At 38.0% G+C, this 23,579-nt stretch overlaps 1 protein-coding gene across 1 annotated transcript in view; it reads right to left on the minus strand.

Annotated features, from left to right (window-relative positions):
* Positions 1-1,269: 1,269 nt before the first annotated feature.
* The window catches only part of rngtt (RNA guanylyltransferase and 5'-phosphatase), a 77,587-nt gene continuing 55,277 nt past the window's right edge, over positions 1,270-23,579 (minus strand). The window contains exons 13-16 of the mRNA XM_087805164.1: positions 18,154-18,254; positions 11,673-11,739; positions 4,830-4,953; positions 1,270-1,739 (exon numbers count right to left, since the gene is read on the minus strand). Coding sequence (XP_087661290.1) covers positions 1,576-1,739; positions 4,830-4,953; positions 11,673-11,739; positions 18,154-18,254 — 456 coding nt within the window. The 3' untranslated portion in view covers positions 1,270-1,575. The remainder of the gene's footprint in view (positions 1,740-4,829; positions 4,954-11,672; positions 11,740-18,153; positions 18,255-23,579) is intronic.

Here is a 23,579-nt window from a genome sequence, read left to right on the forward strand (position 1 = left end):
GTTCTCTACAGTGCATGACTAACTGCTGTCGTCACATTGTTCCCAAAAATAAGCGCAGATTCTAAAAAAGCGAGACTAAAAATAAAGCGTCTCGAACAACACGCGGTGTTCAGTGGAATGACTTCTCTGTGGAGCGACACCGGCGTCACTGCCAAGTTAAAATCTTCTCGCCAAAACCAAACATCTGATGTTGAAGGACGGAAACGTATCAGAGAAACACAAGATAGACATGTTGCTATGGTGACAGACTGACTGACTGACAGATGAGGTTAGGGAGGAGTCTCCTGGGACCATGATGTTGGATAATGATATAGTGATTTGTATTCCCCTCCCCTCTTATTTTTAGGGGAAAGAAGGAAGGGAGAAGTATAAGAGGAAGAAGAAAAGGAAGCAATAGAGTAGAATTGAAATAATTGAAGAAAAAAACAAGTAAAAGACGAAAATAGTAACAGAAGATTTTTTGTAAAAGTAAGGGAAACAAATTGTAGAAGAAGATGGAAAAAGGAGATATAACAGTATAAAAGATCAGAAGAAATATAAGATATAGTAAAAGAAATAAAAGAAAAAGATGTAGTAGAAGTAAATGAACAAGAAGTAGAAGCAAAAGAAGGAAAGAAAATAGAAGAGAAAGAGAGAGAAGGAAGAGACTAACAAAATCAAGAGGAACTCCTGTAGATCAGGAAAAAAAAAGAACTACTGGAGAAGTAGAAGAAGGAAAGGAAATGGATGATGAAGAGAGAGACAACAAGAGAGCATGATTGAGAGTCGGCCAAAAAAGAAAATGGTAGAAGATTAAAAAATAAAAAGTAGAAGAAATAGAAGAAAGAATCGAAGCTGAAGAAGAACCTCTGAGCGTTAAAAACACATCACTGGTGATGTTAAAATTCAACCTTCATTAAACGTCTTCTTGCTTTGAATCTCAACACTTGGATCTACACACTGGCCTTGGATGTTCAGGTGAGCATCATTATTTTCCAGTGTTCGTCCTGCAGCTGCTCAAGTGTCGCCATGAGAGCGACGTGTTTGTCCAGTCGTGACCTTCTTACCCGTCTTACTCTCCCACGCCGCCTCGCTCTGGGACCCACATCCTGGTGCTGGAGCCAATCACGGCGCGGCGGTCACCTGGACACTCTCTGCAAACACTCACAAATATTTAGACAATTCAAAAGGCGGGACTAATGTAAACACACCAACCTTTCAGGGGCGTCGCTCTGGTCCCTCGAAGGCTGCCTCCAGCACCAGAACAAACAAAAACCATTCAGTCGCGTGTTCAGTGTCTCTTTTTTATTATTGAATGAACGACGAGGTCCTAAATGAAAGCAGAAAGAGCAGGCAGGCTAAACCGCTGATGGTTACTTCGTCGTCGTCGTCCTCCTCCTCTCTACGTCAGATTCCGGTCCCGGACGAGTCCCGACGTTAAAAACAATAAATAGTAAAGAAAAAAAACCACCGACATTTTGATAAAAAGAGTTTAAAGCTACAGGGGTCGATTGATGACGAGTCAGCAGTCGATGATCCGGCTGGTAAAGTAAACCGAGGTCTTGATGTGGCCCTGGTGGTCTGAAGTCTGCAGGGTTAGGAGCTGAGAAACTGTTTCTTTGGAGGCGGCGGCGGCATGAGGGCCGAATCCGGGTCTGTCGGGTGTTTCCTCTTCTGGGATTGGACTCCCTGAGAGCTGCGATCCAAGAACTCCAGGAGGATTTCCTTAGTGACGGGTTGTTGGATGCTCTTGCACACGGCTGGAGGACACACAACAGTCGTGTCACCAACTGATATATTTAGGATAATTATACATATACTATATACATCCCGATATAGTTAGGATAATTATACATATACTATATACTTCCCGATATATATAAGATGAATATACTGTACATATACAATATACATCCCGATGTATTTACGATTATTGTACTGTACATATACTATATACGTCCCGATATATTTAAGATGAATATACTGTACATATATCATATACATCCCGATATATTTAAGATGAATATACTGTCCATATACTATATACATCCCGATGTATTTAAGATTAATGTACTGTACATATACTATATACGTCCCGATATATTTAAGATGAATATACTGTACATATACCATATTTAGGATTTATATCCATATACCATATACATCACGATATATTTAGGATTTATATCCATACACTATTTACATCCCAATACATTTAGGATAAATTTCCATACACTATATACATCCCGAGATATATTTAGGATCAATCCATAAACTATATACATTCCGATATATGTTTAGGATGAATATCCATATATTATATACATTTCAATATGTTTAGGATGAATATCCATATATTATATACATTCCAATATGTTTAGGATGAATATCCATATAATATATACATTCCAATATGTTTAGGATGAATATCCATATAATATATACATTCCAATATGTTTAGGATGAATATCCATATAATATATACATTCCAATATGTTTAGGATGAATATCCATATAATATATACATTCCAATATGTTTAGGATGAATATCCATATAATTTATACATCCCAAGATATATTTAGGATGAATATCCATAAACTATATACATCTCAAGATATATTTAGGATGAATATCCATATACTATATACATCCCAATATGTTTAGGATGAATATCCATATACTATATACATCCCAATATGTTTAGGATGAATATCCATATACTATATACATCCCAATGTGTTTAGGATGAATATACATATACTATATAGTAAAAATTTAGTAGGTCTATCTTTTTCTTAAATCTATTAATGAGTAAAAAAAATTTTAAAATCATATTTTATATATAGTTATTTTCTGGTTTACAGTTCAATAAAGTTAAAAATAAAATAATCTGTTTTGTTAAAATTTACCATTAACATGAAAACATTTACTGCGTTTGTTCATTTTTGTGTTGTTATTAAACTTCTGGCCCATTAATCGTGCAAGATCCTGGTGATGACTGAGAACTAGAGGATACAGTGACTCCAGCAGCTTATAAAGCTGATGTTTGGACATATTTTGGTTTCTAAACGAATGAAAGCAGTTACGACTTCGTCAAGAGTCATGTGGTCTGTAAATTCTGCAACACCAGAGTCAAGTACAGGACAATACTACAAATATATCCTTGTTACTACAGTATCACAATATATCTTATTGTTGCCTCTGTATCAGGATACTTATGGTAGCGCCAGATTCTTGCGGATACACAGCCCTGGGCTGCTCCTCCAGTGGTACTCAACATCACAGTTTGAGCCCATGGCAACAGTTGCTAGGGGAGGCAGCAGATGAGGAAACAAACACGGGGTGATGCTGGGGTTCAAAGCTCTCGGTCGGGGGAAATAAAATCTGACAATACACCACGGCCCTCAATTTCTGTTTCGATGCATCAACACTCAAGAGCGTCTGTGATGGCCTTGATTGTTTCCATTCGTCGTTTTAGTAGCACCGTGTAAAAGTCAGCGCCTGGCAAAGTGCTGCCCAAATTATGTTTATTACTGTGCAGCACATTTGTTGTTATTTCACGCCCAGTGAACAGGATGTGGACAAGATAGAGAGAGAAAAGTAAATAGTTACATAATATTCCCGCGATGGCGAGTCATTAGCGGTGAGAATTGATGACTGCGTGACTTATCTTCTGCAAGATCATTATAGAAATAAATGTAACAATGACTACCGGACGTGATTAAAAAAAAAGAAAGTATTCACGTTAAAATATTCACGGTGCTCATTTTTTTTGTTGCAATAAATTCCGGTTGCTAGACGGCAGCAGTCATTGTGTCCTTCGCAGCTCAAGGAACAATGTGAGATCCCGGCAATGACTGAGGATGAGAGGATACAGTCGAATATAATTACAGCGTGTTGTGATCGTCGCGTCTCATCTATTGTTAAGTATCCTGGGTGCTGATTGGCTCATCGATATCTCTAAGATTCAGCATTTTGTGTGTGAAATTCTAAGTTGTTTTTATCCCTAGAATGGAAACTTGCGATGGTTCTGAAGCCGAGTGCCTCAGTAAGATGCTTACTGTCGTGGAGACGGTGAAACTACGCTGACAGGTGAAAGGCAAGGAGCGCACCGGAAAGGATTATAAGAACACACGGTTTTTGAAGGTTTCAATCATCTAAAAATAAAACGCGTACAAAGTTTTTTAAAAGTGAAAAATAAAATGAAAGGGAAGCCTCCAATAAACGAGGGGGGGGAGAAGAAAGACGAGGACAAAGAAGCAGATGTACATTTCTACTTCTAAGAGAAGGATCCTGTACGTGACATAAACGGCGGCTAATATTTAGAAAAAAAAGGTGACAACAAGGGCTGTGATCAATGCTTCCATACAATGTCTAAAAATTGACATGTTTCTTGTCACGTCAGCAGTTTTTAGGACCGTTCAAATTAAGCTTCACAGTTTATAGTGCAATATTTTTGCAAATACATTCTGTTAAATGGTCTAATAAATTAAACCTAAAGTAACAAATACTGTAAAAAAAATAAATAAAAATAAGACAAACATGGTTTAGCTGTAATATTTAGAACATTAACAGTAATCAATTACTTTTATTTTTTTGTACTCTTCTGTTGTAACATAACTATCAACTTCTTTCCCATCTTGTTTTATTGTAGCTTTCAAAACACAAGTCAAGGGTTTCACTAACAGAAAATCAGAATCAATACTTGCAGCTTAACTTTGTGATATTTTCCTTCAATTAAAGGGATTCTGTCATAATGAGCATCTGTTACATTTAATGTTTTTGGTTAAAAACAGCTGGAAATCTACTCAGGGGCCAAAAATGACAAATGAACAACATCTGGACTCACCGATGGCCGTGTCGTACGAATTGGGGAAACTCTTGTCGACCCTCTGTCTCATGAACACCCAGGTGTTGTTGGCAAAGGAGCACTCGATGATCTTGTTGTCGTAGGCCTTCAGATCTTTCGTAGCCTGCGCAGATGAAAAAGCAAAAATGAAGAAAACTATAAGAAGCTGTTCACAACAGCGCAATGGTAATGAACAACAGTGTCTCCTTGTGGGAATCTAAGTGGAATACATTAGCATAAATATGTCATAATTAACAGCTGACGAGCATCGAAAAACAACAGACTGATCATCACAAACAATGTTCTTATCACACCTACATACTCAATATGTAACAGTGCAGAGAAAATACACGAGTTATTTGGATTTATTTTCCATAGATTCAAATGTGCACTTGGTAATACAAACCATCATTCAGTTTCAAACCAGCTTATAAAGGTCAACACCACTCAGTTTTTTAAGTGCTTAGTGGATTCAAACAAGTAACTTTGGACTACAAACAGCTTCTTAAGACGCATCATGATGGTCATCATGTTATGGGTGATGTGCTGAGTGCACTGATGTCGAAACACCTACAGAGTCAGTGGCCGAGTACGCAGAAAAGTCAGTATGTGAAGCTTAAAATGTCTCCAAGTCACAGCCGAGTGTTCTGGACGTCAGCTGTTTCGAACCAATCTCACAAGGTGACCACAGCTTGTCCAAAATATAATCACCAGATGTCAGACAGACAGGCTCTTAAAGCCAGTGGAGTGTGTGAATGTGCACTTCTGAGATGAGTTTCATGTCAAGGAAAAGATCAAAGATTGAAAAACTAGAATGACCAAAGTACTGCATAGGATTACACCGTCTGTTTTTTTCTCCAGAGCAACTGCCGATGTGTTTCCAGTGAAACTGATGTTTGGAGACGCAGGGAGTGGTTTTCAGCATTTGAGGAGATAATGGCAAACATTTCAGGTCCAAACTTAATTTTGTCGTGTCACTTTTTCAAATAACCTTCTTGACTTTCAGTTGAGAGGCCTGGACAACATAAACACGTCGTCCGTGTACAAGTGCTGCTGAAGCAGCGCTCCACTTTACGACACGTTGAAATGTTGTAGGAGTCAAACTGATAGATGGAAAGTGCTTCGACTTTAAATGAAGCAGGAGGAGTTAAGGTCACACAGTTGGTCCCTGGAAAGTTAACTCCAGATGAATGTACACTCAGCTAAACAATGAAGTTGTTTTTTATCTCACGGCGTGAAGTATACAGAATAATCTTACACAGGAGAATCATTTTAAGCAGTTAAAAAAACTTATTTGTAAACTAGTTTAGATAAAGTACATTCCAAAAACAATACCAAGAATGTGACAACCATTTTGATTGCACAAATATGTCCGGGAGCAACAAAAATGAATAATTTATGTCATAATCAACGGTGTTGGTCGTAATCACAGGGTTTTTTTCAACCAGATTTTTTTTTATTGTTAAAAATGTAAAGAAATATACTTCACTGCAAAGACTACAACTTAAATGACATCATAAATAATAAACAATATTAAATTAAATCATTAATAATTGCACTTAATACTCTCCGCATCATGCCCCTTGTCTTTGTGTTTTGTGTACCGTTTTAATCCTTGAAGTCTTAATAAAATTGTGTAATTGTGTTTTTTTTATGCACTTTAATGACAAGGATGGCCCAACAGAAGAAAGCATGTATAATTCAAATGTATCTTTTGAATAATTGGTGAAACTTTAATAATAATAATATAATAACTATCCATTATAACTAGTTAATTAGTCAACTGTTAATTGACAAAGTGTTTTAATAAAAATAACTTTGTAAAATTTTTTTTTGTAATATAATAATATACAATATTATATTAAATAATACAATTTAATTCAATGTATAAGTGAAGCCCATATATGGTTAACGGAGCATTAAAAAACTGTTAGTCAATTTGTTTAGAAATAACAGTTTATAACTGTGCATTAAACATAGCCAATAGTTAACTTGCAATACTTAAATTACTACTATAAATAAATTAGTAGTTGATCATGAAAATATACATAAGCTTTCATATGTTATTGGGGCGTTATTCTAAAGTTGCAACTATTCCTCACTTATTAAAAGTTTATTAATGCTCTGTTAAGGTAAAAATGATTTACAAATTGTTAACAAATATTGAATTATTCATTAATAACTTGTCAATTAACGGTTAACTAATTGTCTATAAACTGGTTATAATGACGTTATTCGAAGACCCTGTTCATACTAAGCCTATCGTAACCGGTTGAATAGACCAGAGGTGCTTAACCGGTTGAAATAAGCCTAGTATGAACGCAAATCAACCATTTTTTTAAGGGTTATAACCAGTAGAGGAAAACTACCTCAAGAGTAGGTTTGTTAAGGGTTTTCTGGGGTTCGCCAGGGCGGAAACCCTGGTGTGAACGCTAAGGACTAGTTAGCCGGTTGAACCCGGCAAATTATGCAGACTTTTAACCGGTTACGATAGGCTTGGTATCTTATTGTTACCCAATTATCATTTACATACTAATTTTTCACAAAGTAAATGAGAGATTTGTAAAATCACATCAAAAGAAAAGGTATAGCTTGAGAAGAATGTATCTATCAGGGAAAAAGGAACCATCTCTTCAGTCGACTATAAAGTGGCATGATAGACTTGTTTGTTAGCTACAGTCAAATCCATTAGAGGTAATATCCTAACAAAGTGCAGACAATTTCCATTTCCTCCATCGCTATGTTCCACCTCAGCTCCCGTCAGGTCAAAGAAAAGAGGTCCAGAAATCTACTTCAGCAATTCTGGGGTCAACCTAGAGATTAGCCACAACACTGAAGCTATGCATGGCTGTGAAGTCCACATCAAACACAAGGCATGTCATGGTGGTCCAGAGCACACAGCCGTCATGAACCCTCAGTCCAAAGCTCTTTCATTAAACATTCTTTATCGTAGACGAGTGAGTACAAAGGTCTTATCATGACCACTGTTGAAAAATAAAAAATGCTTCATTTCTAGCTAAATGCTGGACATTGTTACAAGAGCTTGTGTGATCTGGGCGCACAGCGGGCAAAAGAATTCCAACAAGACAGAAGAAAAGAAAAGAAAGAGATCATTCATCATTTATTTCCAGACAGCGAACAGCGACCGCAGAATTTCTATGCTGAGGTGAGAGACGTTTGGCCAGACAAAGCAGGTTTTTCTATGGGCAGGGTTGGCAGTTGTCGTAAAGCACCAACACAATCTCAAGCTTTCCCAAAGCTCGGCGCAGCAAGCTGGCGGAACAGGCCGGCGCAGTGTGTTGCTCCGGGCGTGGATCCTTCCCTGCTGCTGAAGGGTGACATGTTGGCTGCCATTTCTCATCACCACTCGGTGCCTAATCCGTCCAAATCGGTCTCGTTGTGTATGCACATGTGGGCTGCTACTTGTGTCGGACTTTGGCAATCCCAAATGTTTTTTTTAATCCACCCAGTTTCTTAGTCCAGGCTTTAGATTTGAATATAACACTTACAATGTTGTGAAACGATTAAGACAACATTCATTAGAGGGAATTTGTGCTGTTGTTTTTTTTTCCTGTTTGATTGGATCTAACAAAGAGATCCACTATGACCGTGTTTGAAATTAGACAGCATCCATCTCTAAAACCATTGAGCTGGAGTATTACATCTTGGCAAACAGCCCTCTTGGAACAGACTCTCTGTGGTCCACTTTGGGGGAACAGCAGATGGCTGTTCAAGAACACAGATGTCCAAGAAACACCTCCCTTGTAGTAAACTGCACGTACTGTACATTGCATTACAGCTTGTAGGCGCTCCTTGTACAGTCTAGCTGTAACAAACTACTGATTTACAACATTGTCTAACTATTCTGAGCCCGTACTACATTTTCTAACACAGACTATAAGCCTTATACTAGGCAGTCCCGAATAAGAGGCCCCTTATTTCAGTACTGTCCAAGTACAAATACAGTGTAAATCTACTGTTGTCCTACAACAGGACTTTTTCTATGACCACTCTAAAAACCACCGTCCCAACCTTCTCTGAAACCCACCAATATATTGACCCAGTAGACTGTGGACCTACTTCATGGTTGACCTGTCCTACAATAGGCCCTCTATGCCAGACCTGGGCAAAGTGCGGCCTGGGGTCCACATGTGGCCCTTTGACTGTATGTATGCCTCCCGTAATGTCAAAGTATGATCATGTACAAATGGTTCTAATGCATTAACAAATTAATTTTGAGTGACATGACATTTTTGAGTATATATTTAAGTTCATTGAAGAAAGGTTTTGAAAAAAAACTTGTATATATAATAATAATAAAATTGCAGCATATTTAGCTTAATAAATGTCACAGCCTAATGACGAATGTCCTTTTTTGGGGGGGATTTTCCTCGTCTTTCTTTTTGCTTGACGGCCCCTAACAACATTCACAGAATTTTATGTGGCCCTTGTAGTTTATAATTGTCCATCCCTGCTCTATGCCATTACTAGCTGCCTGATGTCCTAGTATATTTGACCGAGTTTCTTCAGTACCTGTAGTCTGACATGACTACTTTATACAATTTTGGCAAGGCTGCCAAAGATAAAGACGGATAAACAAAAGAAACCAATAAGATTCATTCATTAACTAGTGTAGGAAGGAAACTGGGAAACATCCAGGTATGGTCATGGAAAACATAAGGTTCATTCCAAACCTACGGTTGCCCCCAACTGGCTATTCTTTCTAATATACTTTGAAATAAAGTTTGTCTAATTTTAAAGTAAAATGCCAGTGTGTCTGATGATTAAATATGGATGAATAATTCAGAGTGGGTGTGACACTTAACAAACCCCTGCTAAGTGTTGCTGTGGAAACATTAACAAAGCGTCATGAAAGTGCACCGAGGTGTTTGTTCAGTTCCACCTTGATGGTTTCAGGAGTCGACAGAATGGAACACAATAAAGTACAAAGAGGGAAGAGAAGCCAGTGACATGCCATCATGGGGATAAATCAGCGCTTATTAATTGCATTGACATCAAATGGGGAATCAGGTGAGCGCCGGGGGAGGATGACTTGACAGAGAAACATTTTCAGCTCTCCAGTGTATGAAGTGCAGCGCTGCAGTCTCACAGCTTCATCAAAGTTCCTGGTCTATGACAGGAAAGCTGCTCTTATCTCAGGGTGAAGTGAAAACATCAGTCAGGTTCGGCTCAGATTTTTACAATTAATGAGCACTTCTCACAGGCCTTGGATGGTTCCCCTTTAAACTATATTTTGTATTAAAAAAAAAAGTGGATTTTCTACTGATGGATAATAATCGATGTTGAGAAAGAGTGTGGAGAGTAAAATAATATTTGTATCATTGATAAATAGTTCAAATGTAACTTCCTTTGGTTGTAGTATTGCATAACTGACGCCAAAATGTTCAGTTGGACCAGAGATCCCTTTTATATCTAGAAAAATAAAAGACCCCATTCAGGGTCTACTAAACGAGACAGTGAAAAATTATAGATCAAAATGTAATTAATCTTTATCCATTTTCTTTAGGAATTATGGAACTTAAAAGATGTTCACTTGCCATATCTGTTTTCATGCACTTAAAATATTTATTTAAAACTCTGTACATTGATTTTTTTTTAAACTTTTCATTGAACTTTGACACACGTGCTCCAAATAAGATGGACTAAAACAGGCAAGTTGCAAAGTTCCATTTTTTTGTACGGAAAAAAAGATAATTGGAGGCATGATTGGGTTAGACTGAAATGGCACCGTTATTTAAACAAGCAGCAAATTAAAGTGGAAGCCCTGGAGAGCAAAAATGGGACTGCTTATGCAAATTGAACAACTAATCAGGCGCTAATAGTAGAAAACTATCTGTTTAAAAGAGCTGCAAATTTGAATGTTTCACCCTCGAGTAAAGAAGTCATGTAAGACCATAACCTTGTTAAATGCTGCTTCAGTCTGCCAAGTTTTACTGTATAATTGATGAGAACGGATTCTTGGTTGAGCGGGAATTCCATTAAATGCCAGAAGTACAGTTGGGTATGAAGTAGGAAACGTCTTGTCAAGGACTAAGGCTTGAATACTAAAGTGAGGTTATTTTAAACCAAAGTGTGGCTGCTGTCTTTAGTACCGGGTAATGTACTTTACTTCACCGGTGAATGCAGTTTTCATCCTTGCTGAACACGTTAATTATGTTTCTTTCTAGGTGAACAACATTCCACTATATTACTGGTTCTTATAGTAGTCACAGACGTGGGAAATATTATGTTAACCAGACAAACCAGTCAAACATAAGATTGTTCGATTTTAAAGACAACCTGATCATGGGGGTAAACCTCAAAAAACCTCCACACATTGGTGTTGAAAGTATGTTGTTAGAAATCTGATCTGGTTGAAAGTCCTTTGTTTTACTTGCAAGTGAACAGAGACGAAGAGTATACATGTATGTTCAGATTCTGAAGCACAGAGCTGTTAGGCCGCTGTTATATCTTTGTTGCAGTTTCACAAGCCGGGTTTAAACAAACCAAAACTTGTGCTAGTCATTATCGCTCAAAGTCAGGGGTGGCGTTCTTTCCTTCAAAGTTCGTACCTGACACGAAGACATCTTTACACCTTTACTTCCGTTACGACACAAGCAGTGATGGAAACACCAGCAGTGATACAATTATATTAATAAAAGTGGTTGACAAATATGATAATATAGTTTAAGCTGAGCTCGTTCCACCCTGGAGTCTTCCGTGGAACTTTCTGATGATTGATGCCAATGTCTAAAATACCTCAGCATGGATTATAAAATGAAGAAATCCGCACAAAAGACTGAATTTCAGGATTCAGTTTGAAAAACACATTCATTTTCTCACCTTCATCTTTGCAAAAGGCCTGTCGAAGTTCCCGACGTACAGAAGTCCGACCGTCTCTGTCAGCATTCTGTAGAAGATGAAAAGAAAATGGTGGTTTAATGGTCAGCAAAAAAAAGCAGGATTGTATCTGGGTGGCAACAACCATATTAAGAACAATCACAACACTGCTCTGATTTCCCAGGAGCGTAACAGAAGAGCAGCGACGTGCGATGACACCTTCTGGAAGCCCTTTGGTGTGAGCTTTACGCTTTCAGTCCCACAGCTTCACGCTGTGATGAAATCAAACGTGTGCATTCTTAATCTCATTCTGGGAGGAACCTCGAGCCACTATACTGGGAATAACAACCACAGTTGTTCATCTCTCCGTTTGCGTCTCTAGCCCCGGAATAAGTGCCTGCAGATGTCTTAATCATACACCTCCAAAAACATCCCCATGAGACCACTATTATTTCCAAACACCTGCTAGTCTCTGTAGCCTGGTTCTTCAGAATCAAACTAGATGTTGGTTAACTATTCTTAGAGAGGAAATGAAGACCGAAAAAGCTCATATGGAGCGAGGGAAGTAGTTGATGGTGTGACTGGCACAGCCCTAGAAGTCTGTTCTTGTAAACTACTCCACAAAAATACGTGGGGAAACAAGTGGGAGGATCTGGAAAGTATCTTCTAATAGGAACTCTATTGAGACCTCACATATGTTCCCCTATGTCCTATAAACCTAATACATGCATGTTTCCATTAAGCCTTCTTTTAAGTGTTACCTTTGGTCAAGTACACAGATCGACCTCACTGGACAGGTTTTACAGCACTATTGTTGAAAAAAAAGGGGATTTGTGATAGAATATATACTTAGGACAACTTCATAAGGTGTGTAAATTCTGGAACATTTTGTGAGAAAGGTCAGTTTTTTTTTTTCAGAGACAGAGGGTTTTGTTGCAAAAAACTGAATCGAAATCTTCTATGGAAGATAAACAAAAGGGGAGAGAAGATCCATTAAATGGTGAAATACAAACAACAATATATCTCTGACAGCACATTGACAGAGCAAGGTCACCAAGTATAAAACAATATTTATGTCCACAGAGAGAAGTACTTCGATCTGCTGGCCAAACAAAGCTTCTATGTTTGTTTTGCTGATCTTTTGTTTGTCTTTGTGGCTGAAATGATGAAGCTCACAGTCTGAAGTGCGATACGAAAGACTGATTGAACATCCAACTTCCGAACCAGTGAGGGTGAAATGATGGAAAAGTTAATATCAATATTTGTTCATGATTTGGTTTCCTTAATGGCTCTGATCTTATTGCTCTGTGGGTGGAATCGTCCAACTGTGACTATGTAATCAACTCGCACCGTAGAGGAATTGTTATTTTGTCTTTGCAGTTATGGACAAAACATGATGTGAAAATAGGGAATAAAAAAAAGAAGCTTTTTTTCTCTTTAAGAAATAACTTTTTCCACTATTTTTCAAATGTTACGTTTTACATTTCACGTTTTCTCACTGAGGTCAGACTGTTGGCAAAGTACAAGAAGGCTAAGAATCAAAAAATAATCTGAATAGAATTAATGTAGCGATCTTTTCAGGGTCTCCTCTGTCTGATCTGGAGCCTTTTCCCAGATGGACATACCCAGAACACATCAAGGAGGAGGTCCAGGAAATAGTATGACCAAATACCCAAGCCACAGTGACAGAGTAGCGGGCCAAGAGGAGCAAATCAATTTCTTGTAACACAATGAGCTTCTTGCTTCATCTCATAGACAGATTCACATCCTGCAGAAAAGATGAATTTGTATCTTTGATCCTCCAGTAAAAAGAGACTCTGACGGAGGTCATACAGGGAATGAATCATGGTAAACCTGGGACAAGGAACAGATGATGAGATTTTGGTTGAGTTTTCCCTGAATTACCACCTGGATTCACTACTGATGTGGTATAACACTTGCTGTCCAATTGAGCTCACTGCTACCAATATTGTCAAAATGTGTTGAAATACATATATAAATATATATAAAACAGTAAAGAGAAAAACTAAATGTACAGCAATGAGATGATGACAATATGTGTGTAAATGGGCGACTACACAGAGACTCTGTTTGCTTTGATAACTGACATTGCTACAGTCCTATATCCAATTTCTAAGAATTTATACAGAAATGCTATAAGGGGGACAAAGTTTGGCAATTAGGGGTGTTGGAAAATATGGATATTCTGATATATTCCTTCCCATGATACTATATTAATATTCAATAGCAATGCATCAATAAAAAAACATTTTTTTCCCCCCCATTTCATTTTGGCTTGTAAAGTTGTAATGGTTTTTATTTCAATAAAGTGTTATCTAATTAAAATAATTTAATCTTTTTTACTTTACAATTAACATGGAAATATTTACCACACATTCATTATTAAGTTACAAATGAACTTTAGAATGCTAGATTGCAGCAGTCATTTAACCTAAAGGAACATTGACATTTTGCAAGATCCCGACGACGACTGAGGATGAGAGGATACAGTCAACTCCAGCAGCTTTTCTGAAGTTTAAAAACATCATCACTGGTCACGTGACCAGTAAATTCTGCAAGAACAGTCAGAGAAAAATACTACACATATTTCAGTGTTACTACACTATCGCAATAAACCAGAATATATCATATTGTTGCAGCTTTATCGTGATGTTGATTCCCTAGTGGCAACAACATTTGAGTCCAAAAAAAAGACAAGCAGGTTTTGTCTTAAAGAGAACCATACAAAAAAACAAACTAATTAAGATACGATTGTTCTTCACTTTGCCAAACTTGCAAATGGGACTCATTATGTCCTCAGACGGCAGGCCGGCTCACATTCGCAGTGTCTAAGGAAATGTATACTGAGATTGTTATAGTTTGACAGACGATGCTGAGAAAGTAATAAAACTCGCAAAGCAAAAGATTGATTGTGTGAGCTGATACACAAACAGGTACTTTTCTTCTACATGTGTCCATCTTGTTCAGACGGAGGCTGAAGAAAGAATTAGCGAATCTACAAGAAGGGTTTTTTAAAAAGCCTTCTGTTGAGGGGGAACAAACACAGCTTGTGTTCTCCCACACACAATCAGGGAGGGACATCAGCTTGCAATGGAACGAGTGGCCGTGCCCTGACTCTGCCTCTTGGTCTGTTGCCGGTGAGTGATGGGGGAGCTAATGGTTACAAAGCGTCGGGGTCACCTTGTACTCTGAGAAAAGGGCTTTGTGACCAGGAATCCCACTTTTGAGGGTTTGTTTTGCATCCAGACAAGGCAGTGCTTTTAGAGAAGTAGTTCAAAATAAAAAAAAAGCTTTGTGCTGAAATGAAAAACACAGCCTTGAGACAAGCACAAGCTTTTTTTCAAGTACAAATTGCCCCAGTGGTTCTTTGGTACGTGGTCATAATTAGCATGGAATACAACACAGGCGGTGGTTTCAAGATTTACTCTTTAAACCAAAATATTTGAAAAAAATAGTAAAGCATGCAATTTTGAGATAAGTTGCATTAAACTTTTTTACTCTATTTGTTCATGGATGTTTTTTTGATAGAAAAATATAATCAATTGATGAGAAAAGAATGTGTATCTTCGTTAACCGTTTGTTCTTAAAGAGCAACTAATGTCAAACTTCAACTTTCCCGAATTACATAACTCATGTGTTAAAGTCCTGCTCTAAAGTAGAAGTTTTGAACTTATTAATTTATAAAATTCTCCCCCATCAGAAATCTCGGCAAACGAGAGATTACGAGAGCAGAGTCCATTATAATATAATAATGGCCTCAATCCTCCTCCTGCCAGCTTTATTCCGCTTTGTTTATACAACAAGTCGTTGGAGGTGGAGACTTGCGGGATTGACGACGCGCAGTGACAAAAAGCAAGGCTTGACTAATCACAGCAGAGTGGTTGCGGTTATGGTAAACAAGATTTCAGAGAGTTTTGTACAAACGGACACGTACTGATGAGTACAATAGAGGTCCAAGATCAATTTAAGACGCACTTAAAACAACACATTAGTTGACCTTTGAAATACTGTGTGCATGAAATGGAAAAGTGCTAATCTCTTTTGTAAGAATACTCTAAATTTGTCAGCTAAAAACGGGTTGTCAGATTTTAAAGTAGACGCGAGACAATGTGCCGATGTGCTTTCGGTTCATCCGGAGGAGACTCATGGATTGTCTGTGGAGGTCAAGAAGTCACTGGATTGCTGGGTTTCAATTACAGTTTCTAATATTTTGAAAAATTGGGCTTTGAACGGGTTACTATTAAAGGTTATTAAGGTCAGTCGCGGTTAGGAAATCTCAATTTCACAAGAAGATGAAAGATGGACGCTCAAAAACCTGAGTGCTACAATGTCTATAGTCACTAAAGTGCCCTTGAGAAAGTTTGTATCCAAGGTAACCTTTATAGATTGTCATATGGCAATTCACAGACAAAATGTGGTTTAGGAATTTTGAATGAGTCGAGCCAAATTCAACAAGCTGTGCGATGCTATTGAGCCTTTTTTTTCGCACCAGACTCGTTATGCCCCAGGGAGCCACTTCCCACACGAAAGCAAATGACTATTGCCACAACTGTTTAATTGCGGATCACATGTTATTTTGACTCATATTTTCTGTTGCGCGGTTTGGATTTTGCACAAGGATAACCAATTCCAAACTAACTATTAAAAGGCCATTCATCAAAGGACTTTCTATGAGAAGATACCTGTAGATTCCAAAGACCCCTACTTTGATTAATAGATGAAACCCACAAATAGCCAATATAACTGTATTTTCAGCACTATAAGGCGCACTTAAAAGCCTTTAAATTTCTCAAACATTACCTGGTGGGTGATTTGTTATAAACACTTTCATGACTCTGCACTGACTCAGACACGCCGTGGGTGGCTTTACGTCATTGCTTCATCACAGGGTGGGATTAACGACGCAAGTCACATCATGGCGGACGGCTATGGAGTGATATTACTGCCACCGGTTTGAGTGAGTGGGTCTTGGTTGTTGTACACTCAAAATCACTCTGCTGCGCGCTCAACCAGTTATACACACGCGTTCAACAAGTCATACGCGCGCTCTAGCTGTCATACATGCGCTCAACTTCTCTGCTGCGCCCTCAACATTTGTCTGCTCACAACACTAGTCTCACGCGCTGCTGCTTGAAGCCTTTTCAACATCATTTGAACATCGTTACCATGGGAGTGAACGGAGTTGTCAGAACGCTTAATAAAGTTTGACTTTATCTGACTGTTTTGTTGACATTCCCTTTAGCACAGCTTTTTCTAGTGGATGCATAACACAACCCCAGTCAAACGTTTGACTGTATCTTTTATTCTATTTGCCTTATACTCTGTGCGCCCTATTTATGAAAACTGTTCTAAAATAGGCCATTCATTGAAGGTGTGCCTTATAATCCGGTGCCCCTCATAGTGTGGAAAATACGGTAGGTTCCAATTTGTCATTTAGTTTTACCTTCAGCATTCAACAAAAGTTTAAATGCAATGTGATAACAAAAGCATCTATGTTTCTTATCGAAATGTATAAATGTTTGTCCTTCCCCACTTACTCATAACACATAAATCACCAGTTTTCTCCTTAAATTGTCTTTTTGGTTTTCCTTTGTTTCCACACAATAGTTGACACAGATAGATACTCATAGAAACTTATTAAATCATCGCACCATCACCCAATGTCAGTTGGCGCTAAAAGATGATTAAATTCTATAAAAGTGTTAATTTGAACTAAGACTAAACTCAAATTTGAGCGCCACATTTAAGCTTTTGTGATGCTGATAAATTGATGCAGTGGCCCGGATTTATTACCAGGTCATCGGGTTTGACACAGCTGAACTAGTTTTTTGAAGCCACAATAAAGCCTCCTATTGCTATGCAGTACCTTCTGGGGGAGTCACAAGTGGGTCTGTCTGTGCCGAGCTTGTCTGGACACAAGTCGCTAAGCAACAGCAAAGAAAATAATTTTAAACTGGGGAGTCATGATGGCCACACTGACAACAATCTCTTCTGAAAAAGCTTCTGATAAGTAGATGTAAATGAACTTTCCCGACAAGAAAGGCGACACGCTAAGGGTTTGTAAGATTGCCTCTTCTATAACCAACACAGCTTCATACTGTTATCAAGCATGAAGATTGAAGATGAATCATTTATCTTTGGGAGAAAAAACAAATGTACCAAAAAATGAGGAGAATGAAAAACAAAGTGTTTTCCTGACACATGCAGAGTGTTGAGAGTGGACCGGAAGAAAAGAGGGCGACGTCGTGGTGTAGAGAATTGCACCCTGAGGCGAAGTAAGGAAGGGATATGATGGAAATGAAAAAATTATGTTAAAACAATTTGTTTTTTAATATTTATTTTGATTCAGGGCACACTCCGCGCACTCTCACTGAGCAACACAACCACTCCTCAATTGTGCGACCAAACGATAGGTGCTTTTAAAATCATCAGACGGCGAGTTTCCCTGGTAACAAAGACTTACCCCACTCCTCCGACTTTGGTGATCTTCAGGCGAAAGTCTACAGAGTTGAGATTCGGCGGCTTCCACTTGAGGATTTCATCGCACCTTCCGGGCTTGTATCTCTGCAGAAACAGAAAAATATGACAAAATGTAATCGAGCTGCAGTCAATGCATTCAGCGCCTTCTGTGGCACTAGTGCTGAATGTGGGTCTCTGCCTTTTACGACATGAAAGAATTGCGAAAGTAATCTGTGAGAAGAGCAGATGCATACATATTTATATGCAACTCTGTAATGTGAGAAACAAGACAAAAGTCTTAAATTATTTCAAATCCTTTCATAACAAAGAGCTTGTTAAATATGGGTTCTTGGCTCAAGAACATAAAACTTTAAACTTCAAATAGGGAGAGAATACTTTGTAAGAGAAACTATAATACACTGACATTTAGAACGACTTCAACAAACCCCTTCATCATGATTTATACCATAGTTGTAACTGTACCATTAAAATTAATTTTTAAATGGCAGGGAAACAGTCTAAATCTCATGGCAGCTCATTTAAGAGAATTGATTCTACCTTATTTCTTAGCTTTAGTGTTGGAGTTCTCGAGGGCAGCTTTGAGACGGGTCATGGACTTGACCATCCATTATCTGGGTATTTCATTTTTCCAACTTGGCTGGTCTCTGTATCAGTGTTGTCGAAAAATCAATGATACATAATGGTACAAATAAGTAAGGTTTACACTGACCGACCGAGTAGAATGGGTGAAAATGGACTGTAAACTGACACCAACTTCTTTAAACTCAAAAAATAATTTATTGTGTGTACTTTTCTCTCAGTCGTGATCTGGAAAAGTCTTTGTCTGCGTCTACTAAGGTCACTTACTGTATTGCATGGGGTCTCCCATACTTCACCTGAATCTAATGATAAGTGATATTTTTGACAATGTTGAAAATCCAAGGATGAACCCAAAAAAAAGGATACAATCTTTTTAGCATAAAAATGACAATGACATGATGATAAATAATAAAACACTTTATCTACGTATCCATCTAACTAATTTAACGTCCCTAAATATATCCATTAAAACTTCCAAAAAGGGACAAGGGGGCCTCACCACCCGGGTCTACACCTTCATCATAATAAGGGCTTGAAGACTGCTTAAAATACCTGGTTTTATCTGACATGGTTTGCTTAATGTTTTGATTCAGCCATCAAAAGGCTCAAAGAAGTTTGTGAAATATTCTTGTTTGGTGGTTCTAAAGTTCATTTTTAGGAGTGATGAGAAAAAAGTTAAAATGTTTATATTGATCTTTCAAAATACTTTATACAGAGCAGGTAAATGTGTACTTTTATGGAAGTTGGAGATCAAATCGACTCGTGTAATGAGCAGAAGTTAGTGATTATGGACATAATAACAGTGAAGTGAAAGCGGAACACAAAGGACGTGTGGGTGTTTGGCCTTCACATGCTTTTCCAACCAGAAAACTCTCTTCAACGACTTTTCAATGCCTTTTGCTGGAGTACACTAGAGGGAAGCACGTTGTCTCCAAGGAAACTTGATGGCAGTAGCACATATTTACTTTGAAAAAAATGAATATATATAATTATTTAGGTTTGGCGGTTGATCAAACACTTTTGTGAAAAAAAAGGTTATTTAGCACTTGTGGGAATGTCTGGTGAATTGGAAACACATCAGAATTCATAAGTGGAGGAAAGTGTTGCTGCTTGGAGGAAAAAAATAAATCAATTATCCCAGAGGACATTGTGTTCCTTTACGATCTGCTCATCAGAATAAGAACTATTATCACAAAACAACATAGGTTTTTTTTTTAGTGACTAGGCCATTTATATTTGTAGGTAGAAGTTCAGAATAAAATAATTAATTGATTTAAGTTTTTTGTTAAATTGATCTTTGCCCTCTATCTTATCAGTAAGTGTTTGTTTTTTAGAAGGCGAAATTTAAGATTATTTTCATTTCAATTGAGTTTTGTGTAATTGGGTTTTCTGGAGATGGATCTTGTTTAACATAACCAAACCCACTCTGCTGTAATTGTTCAAACAGAGGTTTGTCTTCTGCACATCATCAATCAAGGGAAGTCTTCACCTCCAAGGGACTCATAGTATAAACAATGCAGCGTGTGATTACAGCCAGCTGGAGGAGAGGTGAAGACCATTTTTACGTCATAAAGGACTACGCTCTCGTAACCTTTCGTTCGCCAATATTTCAGACGGAGGGAGGAGGAGTACCAACTAAACATTGTCACAATTAAGGACTTACTGCAAAGAGGAAGAATTCAACATTTGAAACATGTCAGTCAGGAAAGTTTAGTTTTGACATTAGTTGAAATTAAGTCACCAAGTTACACCAAGTTAAAAATCCTATTACGGATGCAAATTAGTGGTGGTAAACTTTCAGAATAGTTATAAGTAACCAACTCTGCGGACATAAGTGATGTTTTTATTTTTACGATTTGGTATAGAGTTTTGTATCATTTCAAAACTTCCACGTATAATGGGTGGTAAGATTCAGATGGTATTTTCCAACATGTGAGCGTGGACTGTGAGATCGGAACAGCCTTCACTGCACCGATAAGCTCCATGAAACACAGACAGAATGTCAAGAGAGACGATCCTTGGTTGAGATTCTAATTGGAGCAGCAGCAGAGAATTTTACTCGACAAATAAAGAGTATTTGCTTTGCTCGTGATCTTTTATAACCAATTGTTAAAATCAAACATGAATAATGAAGTCTCCTGGCAGACATGGTTTAAGAGGAAGATGTTCTTTTCCATAAATCCAAGTCTGTTCAAAACATCTCATTTTGTTAGAGTTAAACATGCAACCTGTTGAGCGCATCAATGTCAGAAGAACTCGCAAATTCATCAGCACACGTTGTCGTGAATAACAAGGCTTTTTATTAGAAAGGTGAAAGAAGGCCTTCAAACTCGCTTGTGAATTCAGCCGCAGTCTTTTATCTCGCAAATTTGTTTTCACATAAAATGTTCCAATGCATTTAAAGTGGCCTTCTCTTTCAGACTCTCTGAATGTGTGACAGTGAGGGAGAGACAGCAATTTATTTTGGCCTCTTGTAAGAATCAATATTTGTTTGTTGTACATTATAGCACTAATGAACGTACAATGTAATCAAATTGAAGGGAATACAAAATCTTTACATCCCAGAGATCCTCTTTTGTCCCATATGCCTTGCAGACAGCAACCTAACTAACCAGGTTTGTATTTAAGACAGCTCACTAATTCAAAGACTTGCAAGTTGCTATAATAGCGTAGGTGCACCGAATCAGTATTCCAATGGTTTTGCCTCTTCAAAGTTTGTCAAACAGCATAATGCTTGTTGTTGACAGAGACATAGTGTTTCTACCAGGTTGGTGGAGAGTTTCTCTTCATTTGTATTCACACTACGAGGTATCGCCTGAGTATGTATTTAAAAAAAAAACATCCTGTCCTGGTGCGGAGGTTTCAAAATAACAAGAGGAAAACAAAGATTACTGCATTTGTTCCTGCACTGCAGACTTGGTCCTTGATGATAGAGAAGTCACCATGGCGATACATTATGTTGGATACGCCACCATACATCAGAATCAAGGGCGCAATGGGTGAAGAAAGAATGTGACAAGCCACTGAGAGATTTGTTGCCCTTTTAAAGTCTTGACATGGCATCAGTGCTGTATATCCAATACACATCTGCATTCCTGTACTGACAAATGGTTGCCAGCGATCTCCTCCCACCGTCTGATCAGCCACGGAAGACATAAATGTCAAATGCGACCCTGCAGCCCCAGGGTTTTCTTCAACACTGTTGCCAGGCAAATCTTGATCACCGTTTGTTACCGAAGAGGTCGGATTGCATTAAGGAAACTGCTAAGATGATGATAAATTCATGTAAAAATAGTCTGAATAATCTATCCTGACATGGTGATAAAAACACGAACTCTGGCAGGATAACTAAAGCTAACAAACCATCTGTCCATCACCCAGACATCTGCCTGTTGTTTATGGTAGTTAGCAGAAATCTGTAATTACTCCCGCCTTCAGGCCAAAAAAATAATGCAAGTGACAATTACATGATTGCACCGGTGTTGCCAAATGAATTCCAATATCCAGTGCAGTTTGTCATCAACAAAACAAATCAGGTTTTTGATATTTTTCTTCGGGGTTCCAATCTGCACAGGAATTAATCACACACCTGATCCTTCCCAAGAAATGTAAAGTCCAAGTCTGAGATAATGATCCATGGCTCCAAAATAAACACAAGGTAGTGAACCCTGAACTGTATCTGGCTGGAGGTGCATGGATGGAATGGAAGGAGTGCATTGCCCTGAGGATAAAAAGGCTGGGAGGAGAGTGAGTGAATAGGAGGATGGAGGCTGAGTGCGCCAGTGGCTTGAAAAGGTGTTTGTAGTCGGACTGAAGAGAGTGTCTGACGTTAAGAGTCAGAGAAATAGGGCAGCCTCCAGACTGAGTACACGTATAAGTGGACTAATAACATACTATTAAAATGGTAGAAAACATGAACTGTGTTTGGGTTTGATGTTGCTGTGAAAAGGTCATTGCCACCTAAACACCCTCCCATGGCTCACAAATAGCCAAAAGGTAGCAAATTTAGTATTTATAATTCTGATTTTTGATTTTGATTTGGTCAGGCTTAAGGAACGGTTCTTTGGCTCGAGGCAACTTTATTATTATTATTTTTATTTATGGTGTGGTAAAATATCAAGGAGCAATGAGAAATATTGTACAGAGATACAATTTTTACATTTTAAATTGAAGTGGTACACAACAATTTCGGAACTCTTTCAAATCCAACAATTACTTTCATCGATTGAAAATTGAAAATGTGTTTTAAATGTCTCTAGCATGGCTATATTAAATGTAAAAGGGAGACTTGAATAAAATGGGCGCCACACAAGAGATCAGGGGATTTAACTCACAGCCAATTCAAACAAGAGAAAACATTGCAACATAATTAGCTATTGATATAACAGCCATTATGATACAAGCCACTGAAGAAATAATAGAGGGTAAAATTGCCAATAATGCTACTTTTAGTCTGCAATGAGAACAGAGAGTGGAATTTGTAATAAATCCTCAGCACAGACGTGGTGAAGCAATATTGCAAAGGGCACTCATATGTAACAAAATATAAATTAAAACCACATATTACAGAGAATCTACAATAAACAAAGGCCTCATAAAGCAGAAATCTATCAATGTGAAGAAATGCCAGGAGGAGGACAACACAATAGAAGGCCTTTGATTGTGAGTCTCATTTCAAGAGTGTTTTGCTCCGAGGCAGACTTATTGTTCTGTGTGCCGGGGTTTAAAGACAAAAGGCGGAACACTGAATTGAAGACTCTTTTCCAGAGAAATCATCTTCTACATATATCAGATGAACTTGTTTGAGTCCCTTTGTAGTCTTTAGTGGAG

Source organism: Callionymus lyra, chromosome 13 (genome assembly GCF_982586985.1).
Source record: "Callionymus lyra chromosome 13, fCalLyr1.hap1.1, whole genome shotgun sequence".
NCBI classification, from domain to species: Eukaryota; Metazoa; Chordata; class Actinopteri; order Syngnathiformes; family Callionymidae; genus Callionymus; species Callionymus lyra.